The 19,584-nt window shown below is 41.4% G+C and overlaps 1 protein-coding gene across 1 annotated transcript in view; it reads right to left on the reverse strand.

The window, feature by feature from the left end:
* Window positions 1-19,584, reverse strand: part of MYO3B (myosin IIIB) — a 508,363-nt gene that overhangs the window by 274,493 nt on the left and 214,286 nt on the right. Inside the window, exons 16-21 of the mRNA XM_060177727.1 lie at window positions 14,698-14,824; window positions 13,615-13,825; window positions 11,969-12,116; window positions 9,109-9,262; window positions 4,456-4,544; window positions 1,661-1,790 (exon numbers count right to left, since the gene is read on the reverse strand). Coding sequence (XP_060033710.1) covers window positions 1,661-1,790; window positions 4,456-4,544; window positions 9,109-9,262; window positions 11,969-12,116; window positions 13,615-13,825; window positions 14,698-14,824 — 859 coding nt within the window. The remainder of the gene's footprint in view (window positions 1-1,660; window positions 1,791-4,455; window positions 4,545-9,108; window positions 9,263-11,968; window positions 12,117-13,614; window positions 13,826-14,697; window positions 14,825-19,584) is intronic.

Genomic DNA, 19,584 nt, shown 5'->3' on the forward strand with positions numbered 1-19,584 from the left:
TTGTGAACAGATTTGACAGGCTGCTGCTCATATGTATAGGAGAGTGCACATGCTAGCTGAAAAAAAATTTTGATAAATTTTATTTCAAAGAGCACATCTCTTAAAAATCCTGCCGTGTCTCCTCTCTGTACAAAAGCTGCCTGATGTGTCCGCACCTGAGGATCTGGTGCGGGGGCACTAGCCCTACCAGTGTCGGCCGGTGCTCCCCCGAGAGTTGATAAAGAATCAAATTCTGGCTTTGCTCAAAGGAGGTATGGAGAGGAAGCTGGAGGGAAGCCTTCTTTTTTTTTTTTGTTTGTTTTTTTTTGTTTTAATCATTTTTTTTTTTAATTTTTTATTTAAGAAAGGATTAGTGAACAAAAGCATAAGGTAGGAGGGGTACAACTCCACGGAGGGAAGCCTTCTAATGAACATCCTAATCTACTATTTCTGTTTGAAGAAGCTTGCTGAAGAAAATTAAGAACCTGGTTCCAACTTTCCTTCTAAGATAGAATATCAAACACATCAAACATGCGGCTTTTTACGTAGCTAAACTTTCACTTCTCTACATGCTGCTAGAGGTCAGGCCTAACAGCTATTTCCCTTTTAGCATGTGGAGGCCCCAGGCCACACACCAGTATCAGTGGTTTCAAAAGGGATGTGGGAAGAAAAAGGAAATTATGAACAATTATTCAAAAGTCTCCCCTCTTCCTTTTTTTTTAGAGGCATAACCACAACTATTTCCAGACATAACCTCGAAATTGTAAAGCCAATGAGAGAAGAGCTGTGAGCAGATTGACTTGGCTCCCCCCTAACAGGTAGCAGAATTCCAGGCAAATCAAAGGAGTATAGTAACCCAATTAGATTGGGAATTCTTTTCTTTGGTCCTAACTTCCTGCTTCCTGTCATAAGAACTAGATAAGTATCTAAACAGAAGTTAACTGCAAGAAGGCAAAGGCTGTGTATGCAGACCAGTGGTGACCCAGTTCCAAGTTGGTTAGGAGAGCGATAGGGTAAGTTTAACAATGAATGAGAAGTTGGGCTAGGTGGCTTCTGGTACCCTTCAGTCTACCACAGGTCCTGCACTTAGAATCATGTAGAAATAGAATCAAATAGAAAGAGCCTCTTCAGTAATTCTAGGTAAACTGAGACTGTCCTAGAATGTTTAGCATGAGTTAGTAGTGGTTAACAAAGGGGCCAGGTGGTGGCACTCCTGCTTGAGTGTACATGTTACAATGTATAAGAAACCAGGTTCAAGCCCCTGGTCCCCACTTGCAGGGGGAAAGCTTTGCAAGTGGTGAAACAGGGCTGCAGGTGTCTCTCTTTCTCTCTCCCTCTCTATCTCCCTCTACCCTCTCAATTTATGTCTATCCAATAAATAAATATAATAATTTTTTAAAGTTTCATAAATAGTGGAATGAAAAGAGAAGGCAGAGATAATGGACAAGCTTGAAAGTTAATGTCATGGAAACTGTGTGTGTTTGTGTGTCTGTGTGTGATGTGCAAATAAATGACAAAAAGAAATACATTCCTTTTCTTCAACTTACTTGGATAGATTCTCAGCCCTGCTTAAGCTTCAAATGTTAGTAGTGAAGCCCCTGCAGTTTTTAGACATAATCAGAAACTCTGACAGGGCTTAGTGAAGCACCAGGTCCTGGGTGGCCAGAGGGGTTCTGGGTACCTGTTTTGGTCAAAGGGATTGAGAAGAGTTGCTGAAGAAGCTCGTTTTCCGATGTTCTCAGAACAATGACCACATCAGCAGGGAGAGTGTCTCTGTTTTTCTCAAGAACTCCAGAAGCATCATATAACACCTGCAAACCAACAGCACATTGCGAGTCAGCCAACACTCGGCCACAGGGGCCGCACTGGCACGTTGCCCAAGGTCCACCATTAATCCCCTCTGTATGAAATGTGTCTGGCACAACCATGCTTTGAAATCCAGACAACCAAATAAAGGAGGAAAATTAATTTTTGATAGGCCAGTTTATCCCCCGCCTTTGTTGGAGGGTTAATGATTTTTAAACAATATTTATTTATTTATTTATTCCCTTTTGTTGCCCTTATTGTTTTATTGTTATAGTTATTATTGTTGTTGTTATCGATGTTGTTGTTGGATAGAACAGACAGAAATGGACAGAGGAGGGGAAGACAGAGAGGGGGAGAGAAAAATAGACACCTGCAGACCTGCTTCACTGTTTGTGAAGCGACTCCCCTGAAGGTGGGGAGCCAGGGGCTGGAACCAGGATCCTTACACTGGTCCCCGGTCCCTGTGCTTTGTACCACATGTACTTAATCCACTGCGCTCCAGCCCGACTCCCAGAGGATTAATGATTTACAGTTGTTGACTCAGGTATAAATTCTCAACTCTTAGGATAGGTGTCTGCAAGACACTCTGTCCCCCAGCCTAGTTCTCTTTCCATCATCACGCCCCAGGACTCAGTACTCCTCATTCTCTCCCTCCCCTGTTGCCTCAGAGTCCTTTACTTTGATGCAATTAACCATACCTAGCCCAAGTTTTAATTTATGGTTTCCCTTATTATCCTTACTTCTTAATTTCCCCCTATTAGTGAGTTCAACCAATACTTGTTTTAGGACAGCTTATCCTAGCTTCTTGTTCAGTCAGTCCTTGAGTTAATGATCACATCAGAATAACTGTGGAAGTATTGTGAAAGGTTGGCACTCACTATATGTGAAGCACACCTACCCTGTCTACAAAGTAGACGTTATTATTATCTCCACTTTTGGGGTGGGAAAATGGCACTTACGGGAGGAACTACCTAATGTGCCCTGACCACACATTTCACAAGTGGTGGGCATACACTTCAGCAAAGGTAGTTTGGCTCCGTGTGCATCCCCACTCCTTCTGAAAGTGCTCCATGCATCGGAGGGATTCTTGGGAGGCTGAGCTATTCTGAGCTCCCAGAACACAGGGGATCTAGGTCAGTGAAAACTTTTGAGACTCTTCCAGACAACAACAGCGACATCAATCATAACCGCAACAATAAAACAACAAGGGCAACAAAAGGGAATAAGTAAATAAATATTTTAAAAAATGAGTAAAGGGAAAAGGAGAAGTGAGTAGGGATAGGTGTAAGAGAGGGACAGAGACATGCTGGAGAGGAGGATCAGGAGGATAGAAACAAGAAGCAGGGGAAGTAGCAGGGGTTGGGGTGGGAGAGTGGTACAAGTGCAGAAAGGAATAGTGAACAGCCAGCAGACGTGGGACATACAAGACATTAATATGTAACCTGTCATTGATGATCAGGTAGATGAAGTATTGGAGTGCAAGCACTTGAATTCAGGTCTTTTTTTTTCTTTTTTCTTTTCTTTAGACAGAGAAAGAGAGAGAGGCAGAGAGAGAGTGTGTGTGTGTGTCTCCACAGCAGTGAAGCTTCCTTTAATGCAGTGGGAATTAGGCTTGAACATGGGTTGTGCACATGACAGAGCAATGTACTATCCAAGTGAGCTATTTTGCCAGTAGAGCATATACTCTACCATGCCTGAGGAAATGAGTGTGAACCTCCAACCACTACATGGAAACACCTTGTAAAAGGGAAGTTTCATGAGCAGTGCAGCAATGCTGTGGTGTCACTCCTCTCTTTTACCCTTGAGAGAGAGAGAGAGAACGGAAGAGGAGAAGGAGGAGAAGGAGGAGGAAATAGAATGACTTTTAAACCAATCTCTCATGTGGCCAAATTTATTTCAATGTCATGATACGAATGCAAAGTATAATCTCACTAAATCTTAAATCAATAAAATAACCCCAAAATGTCTCTTTTTTTCTTTTAAATTGAACTCCTACCCATTTTCTAGACCCTGGGGCTCAGCAGACTCCACTGGAATCAACAGCTGTAATTCAAATGGCTCCTTTGAGAGTAACTCAAGCAAGAGTTGCTACGGATCAGACCAAAGAATTTCCTGAATCAATCACTGGTCTGCTTCAGGAACTTGAAATTGAGACTTGGTCATAATGTACAAGAAGTGGGAATTTCAGTTACTACTGTCAAAGCTTAACATCTGGGTGGTGAAGTGAATGAGTCTTTCCTTTTCATCTAGACATTTTTTGGTGCCCTGTAGACATACATACTTAAAACACTGAAATTGAGCCCCACTGTGAAATTAACCCTCTTCCGTTATCTATCCCTCCCCAAATGATTTTAGAATGTGAGCATTCACTACTAAACACTACAAAAGCAATAATAAGTTTGCTCTCAGGAGAGCTGTCACTTTGAGGCCAAATCTCAGGTGAGAAGCAGATGGCAGCTCTGTGGGCCACCCCAGCGAAGAATTGCTTCTTTGCCAGCGGCAACTCTCTTTGAGCAACACCACTGAGAATGTTCAGGGATGATGACTAGGTGCTCAGGAAGAATGAAGAGGGGAAAGAAATCTGCAAGCAATTTTGCAAGCAGCACAGACCGGGTCATGTGGACACGTAGCCGCTGTCAAATCCAATCTAATAACTCACACTTGCCTCACCTTTCCTGCGTAGTGCTGGATGCCAAAGTACAGCTCTACTCCTTTGGGTCTCCAGAAGTATTTGCATCGTAGATTATCTTCAAATTTATCTGTGTGGATTTTCATATGCAAAAGTTACAGTGTGATTTATTTTTACTCTTGTAAATAAAGATGTATTCTCTGGACTGTTAATAACACAGAATAAAAAGATTCCAGACCACCCTGATAATGTTTTAGCATGTACAATGGTGGAGAAAGATGTCCCATGAAATCCAGTCTTTATTTGGTTGTTTTGTGTTGTCTTTTTTTTTTTTTAAGTTTTTTTAAATCTTTATTGGATAGAGACAGCCAGAAATTGAGAGGGAAGGAGGAGATAAAGAGGGAGAGAGAGAGAGAGAGAGAGAGAGGGAGAGAGAGAGATACCTGCAGCCCTGTTTCACCACTTGCAAAGCTTTCCCCTGCAGGTGGGAACTGGGGGCTTGAGCCGGGTCCTTGAGAATTGTAACATGTGTGCTCAACCAAGTGAGCCACCACGTGGCCCCTGTTTTGTGTTGTCCTAAGTATCAAACTGTTTCCTAAGAACTCATATTTTTTTTCTAAGAACTCTTAGCATAGATTGATGACAATAAAGCCTGGTCAGTTAGCCTTAGAATCACAAAGATATTCCATGGAAGGCAAAGAACCCAGTATAAATTCATCTTCACAGCTGAGAACAAATTTAGAGATAAAGGGAACCCCTGAGGGTAACAATTTCATCTCCCAAAAGTGATTCTTTCCCATACATCAATTTTTTTTAAAAGAAAAAAGTTTCATCTTTAGTTTTTACTTATTTATTTTTACAGAGACAAAAGAGAAATAGAGAGAGGAGGGGGGAACATAGAGAGGGAAAGAGAAAGTGAGACACTATTCATGAAGCTTTTCTCTCTGAAGGTGGGAATCCAGGACTGGAACCAGCATCCTTGTGCATGGTGACATGTGCCCTCTATCAAGTGAGCCACCACCAAGCTCCAACTCACAAATTTACTTTCTACCTGTTCAAAATAAGCAAGACTTTCTCTTCCTAATTAAAACTGTCTTTGTTTTGCTATTGTGATTAAGACTCTGCTTGGTATGAAGAACTATGCTAAATATCTTTGTCACCCCTTATACAATGGTAACCTAAGAAAAAGTTGACTCTAGAAAGACTAAATTAGTTAGGATGTCCAAGTAGAGAAGCTAGAAGTCATAAATACAGATGGGGCTTTTATAGAAAGTTACTAGAGATGAGTGGGAGACAGGTGAAGATATCATTAAGAGGGTATGACAGGAGAAGTAACAAGTGTTGGTTATGGAAAATAATGGAGGAAAAAGCAATATTGGGGGGGCAGGCAAGAGAGCTCACTTGGATAGCATGCCTGCTTTGTCATGGGTTCGGCCCAGGTTTGAGGCTAGTCCCCACTGCACTGGGAGAAGCTTCAGTGCTATGGTATCTTTTCCTCTCCTACTCTATCTATTTCTGTCTCTCTATATGAAAAAAAAAAAAGTCAATGCAGAGCAGTGAAGCTATGGTGATGTGAAAAAAATATAAAATTGACATAGGACAGTGGTATTTCCACTGGCAGAAACAAGAAAATGGAAAGGATTTAAGATATGATGATGAGTTTGTTGTACGACATGGATTCTCTCAGAGCATGTGCTAAGAGAATTGCTAAAAATTTTAATTCATTAAAAACAGAATCTCAATATTTTCAAGATGGGTTGGGCCAAGGTGACAAAACAGAGAAAACTACTGATCAAAACAAATCCAAACTAAATAGGGACCCCATGCAGCTAGTGAGTAATCCATAAGCCTCCTAAAGCATAAGCACTCAGCAAGGGAGCCCCACTGCCTGCCAACCCCCACTTCCTACATTCTGCTTCTGTCAAGACACAGGACACTGCCACCACCATTGGCAGTAGGCCTACAGTGCACTTCTTACAGTTATTTAGCTAGCTGAGAGCTATGTCTCCAGCAGATAGTTGCACTATGACACTTTGGACTGCTATCCTCATTGCACACCTTTGCTGGATCAGCAAGCACTAAGACAACAGGCAACTTGGATGCACCAATGCATATTCTACAGAAATCCAGGAAGTCACATACTAAGGTTGGACCCATACCACCGTCTAATAAATAAAACTTAGTGTAACTAAAACTTAGTGTAGAATAAGGATGATCCAAGTACTGATGGTATTACCTACAGTGCTGTCCTGACAGATTATCAGGTAACTAGGTAAGTAGGAAATTATAGGTCAATATCTCTAAAGACAGATGCAAAATCCTGAACAAGTTAACAAACAGAATTCAATAGTACATTAAAAAAAAAAAAAGGATCATACACCATGATCCAGGAACTTGAGGATGCTTCAACATATGCAAATTCATCACTGTGATACAACAAGTCAACAACACGAACCCCAGAGCCCTGCCCCACTAGGGAAAGAGAGACAGGCTTGGAGTATGGATCAACCTGCCAATGGCCCTGTTCGACAGGCAAGCAATTACAGAAGCCAGACCTTCCACCTTCTGCACCTCATAATGATCCTGGATCCATACTCCCAGAGGGTTAAAGAATAGGAAAGCTATTAAGTGAGGAGATTGGATACAAAGTTCTGGTGGTAGGAACTATGTGGAAATGTACCCCTCCTATCCTGTAATCAGTCGTGTCAATATTTACATTTTATAACTAAAAATTGAAAACAAAAAAAGAATCTAGGACCTCAGGAAAAAAAAATCATATGATCATCGCAACAGATGCAGGAAGCATTTGCATGATTCATATGCCAGGTATAACAAAAATTCTCAGTAAAGGGGGAAATAAAGATAATAAAGATCATATGTAAGACATACATAACTAGCATTATAGGAAAAGGGGGAAAACTGACGTTTTTTTATTTTCTATCAGGAGTAAGACAGGGTGTCTACTCTTACCACTGTTATTTAATGTAATATTGAAATCCCTGGTCAGAGCAACTAGGAGAGAAAAAGAAATAAGAGGTATTATTATTGAAAAGGAAAAAGTAAGATTATTACTATATGTGGATGACATGCTATAGATAGCACCACCAAAACAAACAAATAAATAAACAAAGGAATGAACAAAACCATCCTCTTAGAAATAATGAATATAGGGGCTGGATGGTGGGAATTCAGTTGAGTGCACATGTTACAATATACAGGAACCTTGGTTCAAGCCCCCCCTGTCCCCACAAGAAGAAGGAAAGTTTTAGAAGCTGTGAAGCAGTACTACAGGTGTTGCTATTTCTCTCTCCCTCTTTATCTTCCCCTTCTCAATTTCTCCCTACTTCTTGCAAAAATTAATAAAACAAATAAAATTAAAAAAAAAACAAATGATGAATATATTGATCTTGTAGACTAAAGAATCAAGATACAAAAAATGTGTTGTGTATCTATATATTCAATATATTCAACAATCATTTATAATCACATAAAAATAAGAAAATACCCAAGATTAAATTTAATCAAGTAAGTTGAGGACCTGGATATTGGAAACCATATGATACTGTTAAAAGAAGCTGAGGAAGACAGACAGACACACATACATACACACACACACACACACACACACACACACACACACACACTCACAAATATTCCCTGCTTGCTCTTGGACCAGAATAAACAGTGTTAAAGTGACCACTATACCTAAAGCAATCCATAGGTTAAATTCAATCCCTATTTAAATCTTGGGAGGGGGGTAGATAGCATAATGGTTATGCAAAGAGATTCTCATTCCTGAGGTTCTAAAGTCTTAGGTTCAATCCTTTAAACCACCATAAACCAGAGCTGAGCAGTGTTCTGGTTAGAAAAAAAAAAATTAACCCTTTTTACATCTCACTGACTTCACAGAAACAGAAGAAAACAAATTTACAGAACAAGAAAGGTTCCAGATAATACTGAGCCAGGTTAAGTGCAGGTGGCTGGGATGCATTGGATCGACCTTCTCGTGGTGCATCCCGTGAGTACCCATTCATTGGGGAAACTGACAATCCTTCCGAGCTGACTGAATCCACATGGATACCAGTCACTTTCAAAGCCAGCAACAAGCAGCTCCTGACAGCTTTCAACCTGACGCTGTTGACTGGCTACGGAAGAAGGGCAAACGCTAGAAGAAGAAGCGCAGGTGGCTCAAAGCACAAGGACCGGTGTAAGGATCCCAGTTCGAGCCCCTGGCTCCCCACCTGCAGGGGAGTCGCTTCACAGCTGGTGAAGCAGGTCTGCAGGTGTCTATCTTTCTCTCCCCCTCTCTGTCTTCCCCTCCTCTCTCCATTTCTCTCTCTCCTATCCAACAACGATGGCATCAATAACAACAACAATAATAACTACAACAATTAAAAACAACAGCAAGGGCAACAAAAGGGGAAAATGAATAAATAAATATTTTAAAATTTTTAAAAAAGAATACTGAGAAAAATAACAACAATAAAGATATCATACTCCCTGACTTCAAATTATACTACAAATCAATCCGTGCCATACATAGACTGAAATAAAAATTGCACATGGGAAATTAGTTTATGACAGAAGAGTCAGGTGGCCAAAATATGTAGGAGAGTTTCTTTAAACCACACACAGTGGATGGTTCAAACCAAATTCTCTGCTAAGCGTATATGCTTTACCCCCCAAATACCTACCAACTAGGGTCTGATCAGATGCCTGAGGAAACCGACTTTCCTCATCCAGAAGTGCAAGTAGTCCAAGGGGCTTCTGGAGGAACATGTCCAAGAGTGGGCGATTGTCCTCATACCCCACGGGTGAAGCGTCAATACCTTGATTCTGATACTCCATCTGGAGAGAAAGGGGACATGAATCTCTCTAGCCTGAAACTGTTCAAGGCACCTCCAGGCCGCTTTGGCATATATTTGCAGTGTATGGCAACACAGAATGCATGAGCATGTTATTGGTGGGAGTGTGAAGGGTGCAGTCCCTGTGGACAGCAACGTGGAGAGTCCTCAAACATATAAAAATGGAAATACCTTCTGATCCAGCAATACCACTCCCAGGCATATATCCAAAGCACATGAAAACATTAACTCAAAGGGACATGTGCACCTCTATGTTCATAGCTGCACGATTCACAATAGCCAAGGTATAGAAGCGACCTAAATGCCCATCAGTGGGTGACTGGATAAATAAGTTATGAGATATATACACAATGGAATAGTACTCTGCAACTTAAAAAGATGACATTGGGGAGTCGGGCGGTAGCGCAGCGGTTTAAGTGCATGTGGCACCAAGCGCAAGGACCGGTGTAAGGATCCCGGTTCGAGTCCCCGGCTCCCCACCTACAGGAGAGTCACTTCACAAGTGGTGAAGTAGGTCTGTAGGTGTCTATCTTTCTCTCCCCCACTCTGTCTTCCCCTCCTCTCTCCATTTCTCTCTGGCCTATCCAACAACGACGACAATAATAACTACAACAATAAAAAACAACTAGGGCAACAAAAGGGAATAAATAAATATTAAAAAAAAAAGATGACATTGTAGCATTCAGGGCACAATTGGATAGAACTGGAGGTGATTATGCTTAGAGAAATAAGTGAAGAGGGGAAAAAACTAGATAGTTTCAAACACAAGTGGAATACAGATGACTAAAACATATAAATTTGCCCAAAGTTGGGGGTGGTGGTGGAGCCAAAGTCTATCTAAGATTTGATGAGAATTATGGTGGCGATTGGGGAGGAGCACAAAACTTCAGCTGTAGGCTTGTAATCTTATAATCTTATAAGCTATTATTAAATCATTGATAAAGGAATTATGAGTGGTAATGGACTCTTTTTTTAAAATTATCTTTATTTATTTATTTATTTGGATAGAGACAGCCAGAAATCGAGAAGGAAGGGGGTGATAGAGAGGGAGAGAGACAGAGAGACAACTGCAGCCCTACTTCACCACTTGTGAAGCTTTCCCTCTGCAGGTAGGGGCCGGGGGCCCGAACCCAGGTCCTTGGACACTGTAACATGTGTGCTCAACCAGGTGCGCCACCACCCAGCCCCTGCTAATAGACTCACAGAACACAGTTGAAGCTTTGAGTTTACATCTTTGGGCAGGCAGCTGCTGCAACAGATGAAGGGCTGCCTCTCTGCTTTCCAAACACTGATCAGTGACTAGAAACTAGTGTAGGAAGAAGGTGAGTTGGGAAAAACACCTATTTTGGTGACAAATAAGGTTAAAGCCAAGAAGAAAGCGGACTTGTAACTTCTGCAAAGGATTCTGCAAGAAAATCATCTCAGGCTGGAAAACTGGAAAAACTCTAGGTTTCCCAGAGGAAAAACCTGAAGGAACATGGACTATAATGTGGTGAAGTTTTATAGAGGCTGGTTGGAGAGGATAGTGCATATGGATTTATATAGCTCTGAGTGATCAAACCAAGACTAGAATTTTTCATCCATGTCCTTACATTGACCTAATCACAATATAGCTTATGAGTCCTCTGTCTCTTGCATTGAAACAGAGGACTCAGTCATAGTATTTCATTATTGCACCTACTATATGCAGAAGAATCTTGAGATTAAGGGAGGGATAGGGTGGGAAAGAAAGGCCCAGACTTTGGGTCCACATAGCTAGTTTCATAAACCATTTAATTCATAAGGAAAAGGCTTGCATTTCAAGAACATATTTCACTTCTCCTGTTCCTATGGGACCTGGTGTGCAGAACAGGGGGTGGAATGGCCAGTTTGAGAGTTCAGCAGAATCACTGGCCAGGGTGAAGGAGGTGGCACAGTAGATAAAACATTAGACTTTCAAGTATAAGTACTCACATTTGATCCCTGGCATCCCATGTTCCAGAGTGGTGTTCTGGTTCTCTTTCTCTCTCTCTCTCTCCCCTCCACATAAATAAGTAAATAAATACAAAAATAAATAAATGGGCCAGGTGGTGGTGCACCTAGTTGAACGCACATGTTACAATGCGCAAGGCCCTGGGTTCAAGCCGCTGGTCCCCACCTGCAGGGGGAAAGCTTCACACTTGGTGGAGCAGGGCTGCAGGTGTCTCTCTCTCCCTCTCTATCTCCTCTTTCCTCTCAATTTCTGATAGTCCCTATCCAATAAATAAATAAAGATAATAATAAATTTAAAATAATAAATAAATGGCAATAAAAATAATCACTGGCCAAAACAAGAAGAACTTTTGTGCCAGATTTAACAACACTCTTGTGTCACTTCAGACACAATCATAAATATTTTCAGTTAGATAAAGCACAAAAGAGTACAGCATTTGGGGCAGCACACATATGAAACTTAGAAAAAACATTTAAATAATTGGCTTGTCTACTCAAGTGAGGAAATGCACCTTTCCACAAAAAGCAAGACCTCTATTTTTCAGACTAAATCTAGACTATTTATTTTGACAGAACTGCCTCACCAGTGTTTTTTTTTTCCCCCTCTAAAGCTTTTTATTATTAGCCTAGCAGGATTTATGCTTCAGATTGAGGATAGTTTAGAGACAGATCGCTTTCCCAGAAGGTTTAGTGACTTCTGAGTTCACTATTGTATTACCTGTTCAAGGGCAAACACGTGCTGATTGAAATAGTACTGTATTTGCTCATTGGCGATGTTTATGCAGAGCTGCTCAAATGAATTTCTCTGAAAGTTCTCGAATCCAAAAATATCCAAGATGCCCACATTCAGACCATCATCTGCACTACTGCAGGAAAGAGAATAAAACCCCTTAGAGGTGGAAACATTCATCTTAGGACAGAGAGAATATATGTACCCACATATTTATCTTTGCATGGAAAGCAGCATTCTGCCACCAAGAAACATTCTGTGTCATAAAGTACTTCCAACTGGTTTTCTTTTAAAGCCGTAGTGTTCTTTAAAATCTTACTAAGAAGCTGAATGTCCAAGAGATTAAAGAGGAACCTACTGTTTGAAGGGCCCCGAGTTATGCTCATTCATTCTTCCACCTACCCACTCACCCACCAATTATAACTGGAAGAATGCGCTTTAGAATTTGATGGCAGGTCTTTCACAACATAGGAACCATAGACAGGCGGGAAAAGTTGTAGCAGTAGCTATAGTGGTAGTCATAGTAGTTATGATGAAAGGTACTGTAGAATCTTCCATGAAATGCTTTAGTTGAGACTAAGAGCAGCTAATAACAGAGACTAGCTAAGTAGCTGACTTGGATAGTATGCCTGCTCTGCCCAATGCACAAACCAGTGTTGAGCTCATTCCCTACAGCATCAGAGGAAGCTTTGCTGTGTGGTCTCTACCTGAAAACTCAGCCTGGAGTAGTGAAACCCCAGCAATGACAGCATAATAACATTATCAGGAGGGTTTGATTAACCTTGTTGTAGAAGCCTGTGATTTAGAATGTATAGCTGACTAAATCGTAGGGCTTTCCAATAATAAACAAATAGAAATTTTTTTTAATTAAAAAAATGTGTAGAGCTTAAGGTGAGCTCAGCTTGCACAGTTCCCAGCCAATCCTGTTTTCTCAAAAGCAACAGTATAAAGGCTGTTAATTATATATCTCTCGGGCTGTCACTTCAGCATTCCCTATCTCTTTCTCCTTTGTTTCATTTATTCTTTTTTACTTTTTTTTTTTTCCCCCCTAGCACCGGGGCTTCACTGCTTCAGGCTGACTTTTTCAGAAGAGGGGAAGGCACTACAGCAGTGAAGCTTCCTTCAGTGTGGTGGGGGCTGGGATCAAACCTGGGTCCTGCGCTTGGCAAAGCAGTTGCACTAAGCAGGTAAGCTATTTTAATGCCCCCCCATCTTTTTTTCTCCTTTCTCTGTTAGAAGAAGAAAGATTGCATATTTGGCCAAATAAAACCCAAGAGGGGGGTCCGGATGGCGGTGCACCTGGTTAAACACACATCCTATTAAGTGCAAGAACCTGGGTTCAAGCCCTGGCTCTCTACCTGCAGCTTCATGAGTGGTGAAGCAAGTCTGCAGGTGTCTATCTTTTTCTCTCCCTCTCTATCTCTCTATCCCCCTCCCCTATTTCTCTCTGTCCTATCCAAAAAAATGGCCACCAGGAGCAGTGGATTTGTAGTGCCAACAGAGTCCCAGCAATAACCCTGGAAGCAAATAAGCAAACAAGCAAAAAAAAAAAAAAAAAAAAAAAACAAGGGAGGACCACAAAACCCAAGGTAGTTGGCAGCATTCCCCATGCCTCTTTTCCCAGGGGAGCTCACCATATGTTTTTATCTGGCTGAAGGAGTGTATTGATACGATTTACAATCCAGCTAAAGAGCCTCCCATACAGGGCTTTGGACATGGCATCTCGGACATCTGCAGCCCTGTCAACAGTATTGGAGCGGATGATGGTCTCACCACGGGTGACCACACAGTATGAGATGAGGGCCTCCTGTAGCTCTTCAGTGCTGATGCAGAGAACAGAGGCAGCTGGAACAAAGGATAACTATGACACTAGATAATGTAGTCATATGTCTACTCATCCATCCATCCACCCATCCATCCATCTATCCATCCATCCAGTCAGTTTTTATTCAAGATCTACTCTGAACCTGGTTCTATCTTTGAGGAATCAAAGACACACAAGTCAAGCCCTTAACCCTCAACCCATATCTCCCAAAATGTATGACAGTTCCTTACAAGTGTTTGATGGGGGTGGGGACAGTCATAGGAAGCAGTCTTTGGTCAGTTAAATTGGAAGAACAGATAGGGATTTTAATCAGAGTCACAAAGCACATTAGTATATTTCCTGGTATAAAGAGTGCTACAGTTAGCAAACAAAAGGTGCTAACTCTACTTTTTTCTTTTTTTTCTATTTCAGGGTTCTCATTCCTGTTGCCACCATTATTACTTGTGGGCATTTAAAAATCAATAGGTTGCACAGCCTCCTCAGGGCAGTGGGCAGTGTGTTAGTCTCATAAAAATAAATAGGTTAACAATATTCTACTCGTAACAGTGGCGCAAAATTAATTGCTTTCTCCTCTGCTGACTCAGGGGCTCCACAGTAAGATCCTGTTTCTTTAGTTACTCCTCTCCCCCAGTTATATATGAGATTCAAAAGAAGCCAGTGTTTAGGACCATTGCTCAAAGTTTCCTGCCATGGGATTCTTTTCTGCAGAACATCTATCTGAAACTTACACGAAGATCACTGATGATCTTCATCTTTGGGAAACACCATTCCATACAGATACCTAAAGCCTACAAAAGGAACAGCAACAGCCACAATATGTTTTGTAAGGTCTTGGTAAATGACCACAGCAGAAGAAATATTGGCAACACAGATCACATGCATAAAAAATTACCATTTTCCAAAGCTTCTGTATTGGGCACTTCACTTTTATCAGTTTGATGTTGAGAGGAAATAGCAGCAAACTCAATATTTCCAATATTCAAAATCCCAGCCAAAATTCTGTACACTGAGTGTACCTCCTGAAAAAATATCAAGAGCCATATTTGAAGGTCATGTGTAAGTTGTCACCAACTAAACCAAGGAGTCACTTAGCACTGTGCTGGAAAGTGCCAGTATTCCACCCAAGTCCATCCTTCCTGTTTCTCTGAGCAACGGAGCAAGTAAAATAGTGTGGGTCATCTCTGGTGCAAGCCATAAAGTAGCCAGCATGCTTTCTTCACTCTTTTATTCCATTATTGCTGGCTGGAGTTCCCAGCAACCTAGCTGTAGCCAAGCCATTCCTGTATAAGATTAACAAGTCCATGGGATGGAGTCATTTTGCAGTATAAACCACTTGCTTTGGAATGGTTATGTGAGATCTCCTCTTCGGTCTTTTAGCCTTTTGATTTAACTAATACCAACTCCAAAATTCAGATATGATTCTTTCTTCAAAGTAAAAGAGAAAATGTCTCTTTGAATATAGCTTTTTTGAAATCATTGTCAGAGTATACAATGGTGGCTTTCTAGAACATTTTGAAATTAGGAGATGGACTACCTATTTGTGAATGAGGTCAGAAAATTCTTTTAAGATTCACTAGGATGTGTGTGTGTGTGTGTGTGTGTGTGTGTGTGTGTGTGTGTGTGTGTGTGTTGTGTGTACATATGTTCTTCATCACTGTTTCTGGAACAAGGCATTTTAAAGCCCTTGGGATTTCCTGAGTGGTAAGAGTCATAATAGACTCATTTACACCAGTGTTAGGAGAAGATTAATATTAGAGGGCCTTAAACCCCAGTTTCACAGGAACTCAGTCCTTTTGTGTCCAGGAACCTTTATTTTTGGCCCTATCAGTGAGCCAGAGATAAGTTTGGAGATTACCTGAGCAAGTCAGGCCCTTTGTTTCCCCTAGGGAGGAAGAGGAAAAAGGAAGAACACCGGAAGTTGTAATAGGTATAGGTGTGTCTTAGAAAGGAAGTGAAGGCCTGCCCTTAAAAAGTGTACAAAAGGGCTCAGCTTCTTCAGCAATCAGCTATTTTGACTCAGTGATCCATACATATTTCTATGCAATTGCTTTTCATTTTCCTAAATAAAAGTTTATAATGCCTGCAATTCTTTGGGGAACAAGACCAGGGCACTATGGGGGAAGAAACTTTCTCCTGCAATAATAGCTAGGTTTGTGCTATTGAGACACCTCTTAGAGGATGGGGACTGTGTGCAGAGGAATCCTGTGATTAGAGAGTTGGAAATACTAGCTGTACCTTGTACTTCAAAGGAGGTGAGATGGGGGGAGGGGGTAATGATTTAATCAGTCAAACCTATGTAATACAGCCTCCCCGAACAGGGGTATTTGGACAATTCAGAAGCTGAAAATACAATGAAAGAGAAATGTGAAATGTATGCATGGAGAGAACATTAACCTCCATCTCTACCTCCCAATACTTTGTCCTGTGCATCTCTTCCATTTGGCTCTTCCTGAGTTGTGCTCATTATAATAAATCAGTAATCGTAACTGTTTCCCAGAGTTCTATGAGTTATTCTAGCACATTACTAGAAATTAAGAATGGAGCCTGGAAAAACAACAAGGGCACCAAAAGGGAATAAATAAATAAATATTTTTTAAAAAGAAAAGAAAAGAATGGAGCCTGGGAACTACAATTTACAGCAAACTTGTCAGAAGAAAAAAAAGGCCCAGGACTTGTAACTGGCATCTGATATGAGTGTAGTCTTATAGACTTAACTAAGACTTAACTCATCACATCCCATGCTAACTCCAGGTGGATGATGCCAGAACTAAAGTAATGAATTGTAGGAGAATTAGAAGTTACGAAGGAAAATATGTACATATTTGGTGTCAGATTTTCTGTGGATAAACCCTATTTTTATAGTGAAAGCTAAATATATAAGTAGCAATAATGATCACAGTATAGTTGACCCTTGAATAGTACAACTTGTACCATTTAAGTAGACACAAGTTTACTTTCATACAGACTTTTTCTTTTATTTTTTTAATCATCATGTAGGTTTCATGCCGGGATAGCCTGAGGGTGCTTCTTCCCGAGCAAGGGCTCTCTGGGTTGGAAAGAACTGACTGGAGCCAACCTAGGCTGCTGCGTGGGAGAGGGATCAGGAACTCGTGCTGGGCTAGGGTCGCAGGAGAGAGACTCTGGGACTCTAGGAGCCGGAAGGCAATCCCATATATGTTTAATCAGAAGAGCAGCTGTATTTATACTCGCCAAGTAGGGTGGAAACAGATGTGACATAGAAAGAGTGGAGCGAAAAGAGAGTGGTGGAAAACAGGGTGTGACTAGGAGAGGGGGCAGAGTGGGAAAAGAGTTCGAACCAGTGGGGATTAAAACAATTAAAACAATGATTATGTAAACAGACCACAGCGTTAAGCAATACAAGCGAACCTAACGTGATGATCAAAACAGAAGGTCTTATAAGCAGAATTTAGAAGCATACCAACAGTTTCACTGCTCTAAGATGACTTTTTCAGATACAGAGAAATAGAGAAATATGAAAGGAGAGAGAAGGGAGAAAGAGCAAGAGTGAGAGAAAGAGATACCACAACTCCAAATCTTACCACAATATAGTAGGGGCAAAGCTAGAATGTGGGTCACACACAGGACAAAGAAGCACACTATCCAAGTAAGCTATTTTACTAGCCCCAGACTTTTCTATCTTAACTTCTGCACCCAGCAATTCAACCTGCAATTACAGTTTCCTGGATACTCACATACACATAAACAGAGCACCAACTATATGTTCTGTTTGAATTATTAGTTTCTCAGGGTCTTCTAACTCTTGCATTGTTCATCGACTGCACATTTATTTGTTTAAATATATATATATATTTTCTATAGGTAAAACAGAAAAAAATACCCAGGAAATTTCTGATCTTATGCTTATAAACAGAAAATATATACATATATGCCAGTGGGGAACTGGATTTAGTATCACACATAGCAGCAAAGTAATCTTAATTGTCACTAGGCCCCAGATAAAGCATTTCCCCCAAATCAAAGCCTCTCAGTAAACATTACCCAGTTAAGAAAAAAGAAAAAAAAAAAAAAAAGCAAATCCTGATCACAGACTATACCAGTGACATCTGGTGGATACCTGATAATGTTACAAAGATAAATATTCTTCAAAATTCAAAATCAAAGGCAAGATGTCATGTTTCTGATGTTAAGAAAAAGTTTTAATCACACAATTTAAGAGTGACTACAGAGAACACCTACCAAGTGGGTCTTTCCAGGACTATCTGGAATTTAACATGCCAGCACCTCATCACCTGATCAATACAGCGTGAGGCTTGTGGATACATGAAACCAACTCCTCACAGAGGCAGATCTCAGAGAATAAATAAAAGAGACAGCGATGAACTCTTTATCTTTTCTTTTGCTCTTTCTCTCACCAGAGCACTGCTCAGTTATGGCTGAAGCTGGGAATTGACCCTGAGACTGCAGACCCACAGGCATGAAATTATTTTGCATGACTGTGATGCTATTTCCCCAACTCTATTATCTATTTATATCATACTGTTAGAGGGGGGAAAAATGTGTGCTCCTCCAGTGAAAGCACACACACACACACACACACACACACACACACACACCATGCAGGTCACTACAAGCCATGAAAACTTCTCTCAAATAAAGATTTCAGGCCTTTTATCACTAAGACTGATTACTGTAAAAAATGGCGACTAATCCCTAGCACTGCAAAAACGGTATCATCTGTTTTCCATCTATACCATGCCTCGGCCTCGCATGAGCTTAATGTGCAGCTTGGCGATACGAGAATCCGGCATGAAGCCCAGCCAGTCTATCTTGGCGTTACTCTCGATCGCACTCTGTCATTTCACGAACATCTCATAAAAACTGCAGCAAAGGTGGGCGCGAGGAATCACATCATTGCAAGACTGGCCAGCTCCTCATGGGGCGCGAGCGCTTCCACACTACGATCATCATCTCTGGCATTATGCTATTCCACTGCAGAATACTGTGCCCCAGTATGGTTCCGTAGCCCCCATGTCCATTTGGTCAATTCCAAATTATATTCCTCCATGAGGATCATTTCTGGAACCATCCGTTCCACCCCGGTTCCATGGCTGCCAGTTCTTAGCAACATCGTCCCGCCAGATATTCGTCGGGATGCGGCATCATCTAAGTTCATTTCCCACGTCTACGCTCGACCGGACCTGCCAATATACGCGGATATCTTCGCCCACCCTGTCCAACGCTTGACGTCTCGTCACCCAATCTGGTCCCCTACGCCTACACTGAACTTCTCTGTTCCAGTCTCTTGGAAACAGAGTTGGCAGTCAGCTGAGGTAAAGAACAAACACCTCATTACAGACCCCTGCAAGCGTCAACCCGGCTTTGACCTAGCACGTTATGATTGGGCCCTCCTCAATCGCTATCGAACAGGCCATGGCCGGTGCGCCACTATGTTCCATCGCTGGGGAGCCAGAGACGACCCAAACTGCCCCTGCGGCTCCAGACAGACTATGACCCACATAGTCAACGACTGCCAGCTCTCCAGATTCAAAGGAGGTCTCGAAACTTTACATCAGGCTCAACCTGACGCTGTTGACTGGCTACGGAAGAATGGCAAACGCTAGAAGAAGAAGAATCACTAAGACAATCATCCCCAAAGGCAATAATATTTCCTACCCTATTCCTTCTTTAGCTTTAAGGTCCTCCCTTATGCTAGATTTCCAGGCTTACTTTTTTTTTGTATCTCAGTCATACATTAACAAAATGTTTTTTCTTTTTTGGGGGGGGGGGTAACGGTAGT

Source organism: Erinaceus europaeus, chromosome 18 (assembly GCF_950295315.1).
Source record: "Erinaceus europaeus chromosome 18, mEriEur2.1, whole genome shotgun sequence".
In the NCBI taxonomy this organism is placed as follows: domain Eukaryota; kingdom Metazoa; phylum Chordata; class Mammalia; order Eulipotyphla; family Erinaceidae; genus Erinaceus; species Erinaceus europaeus.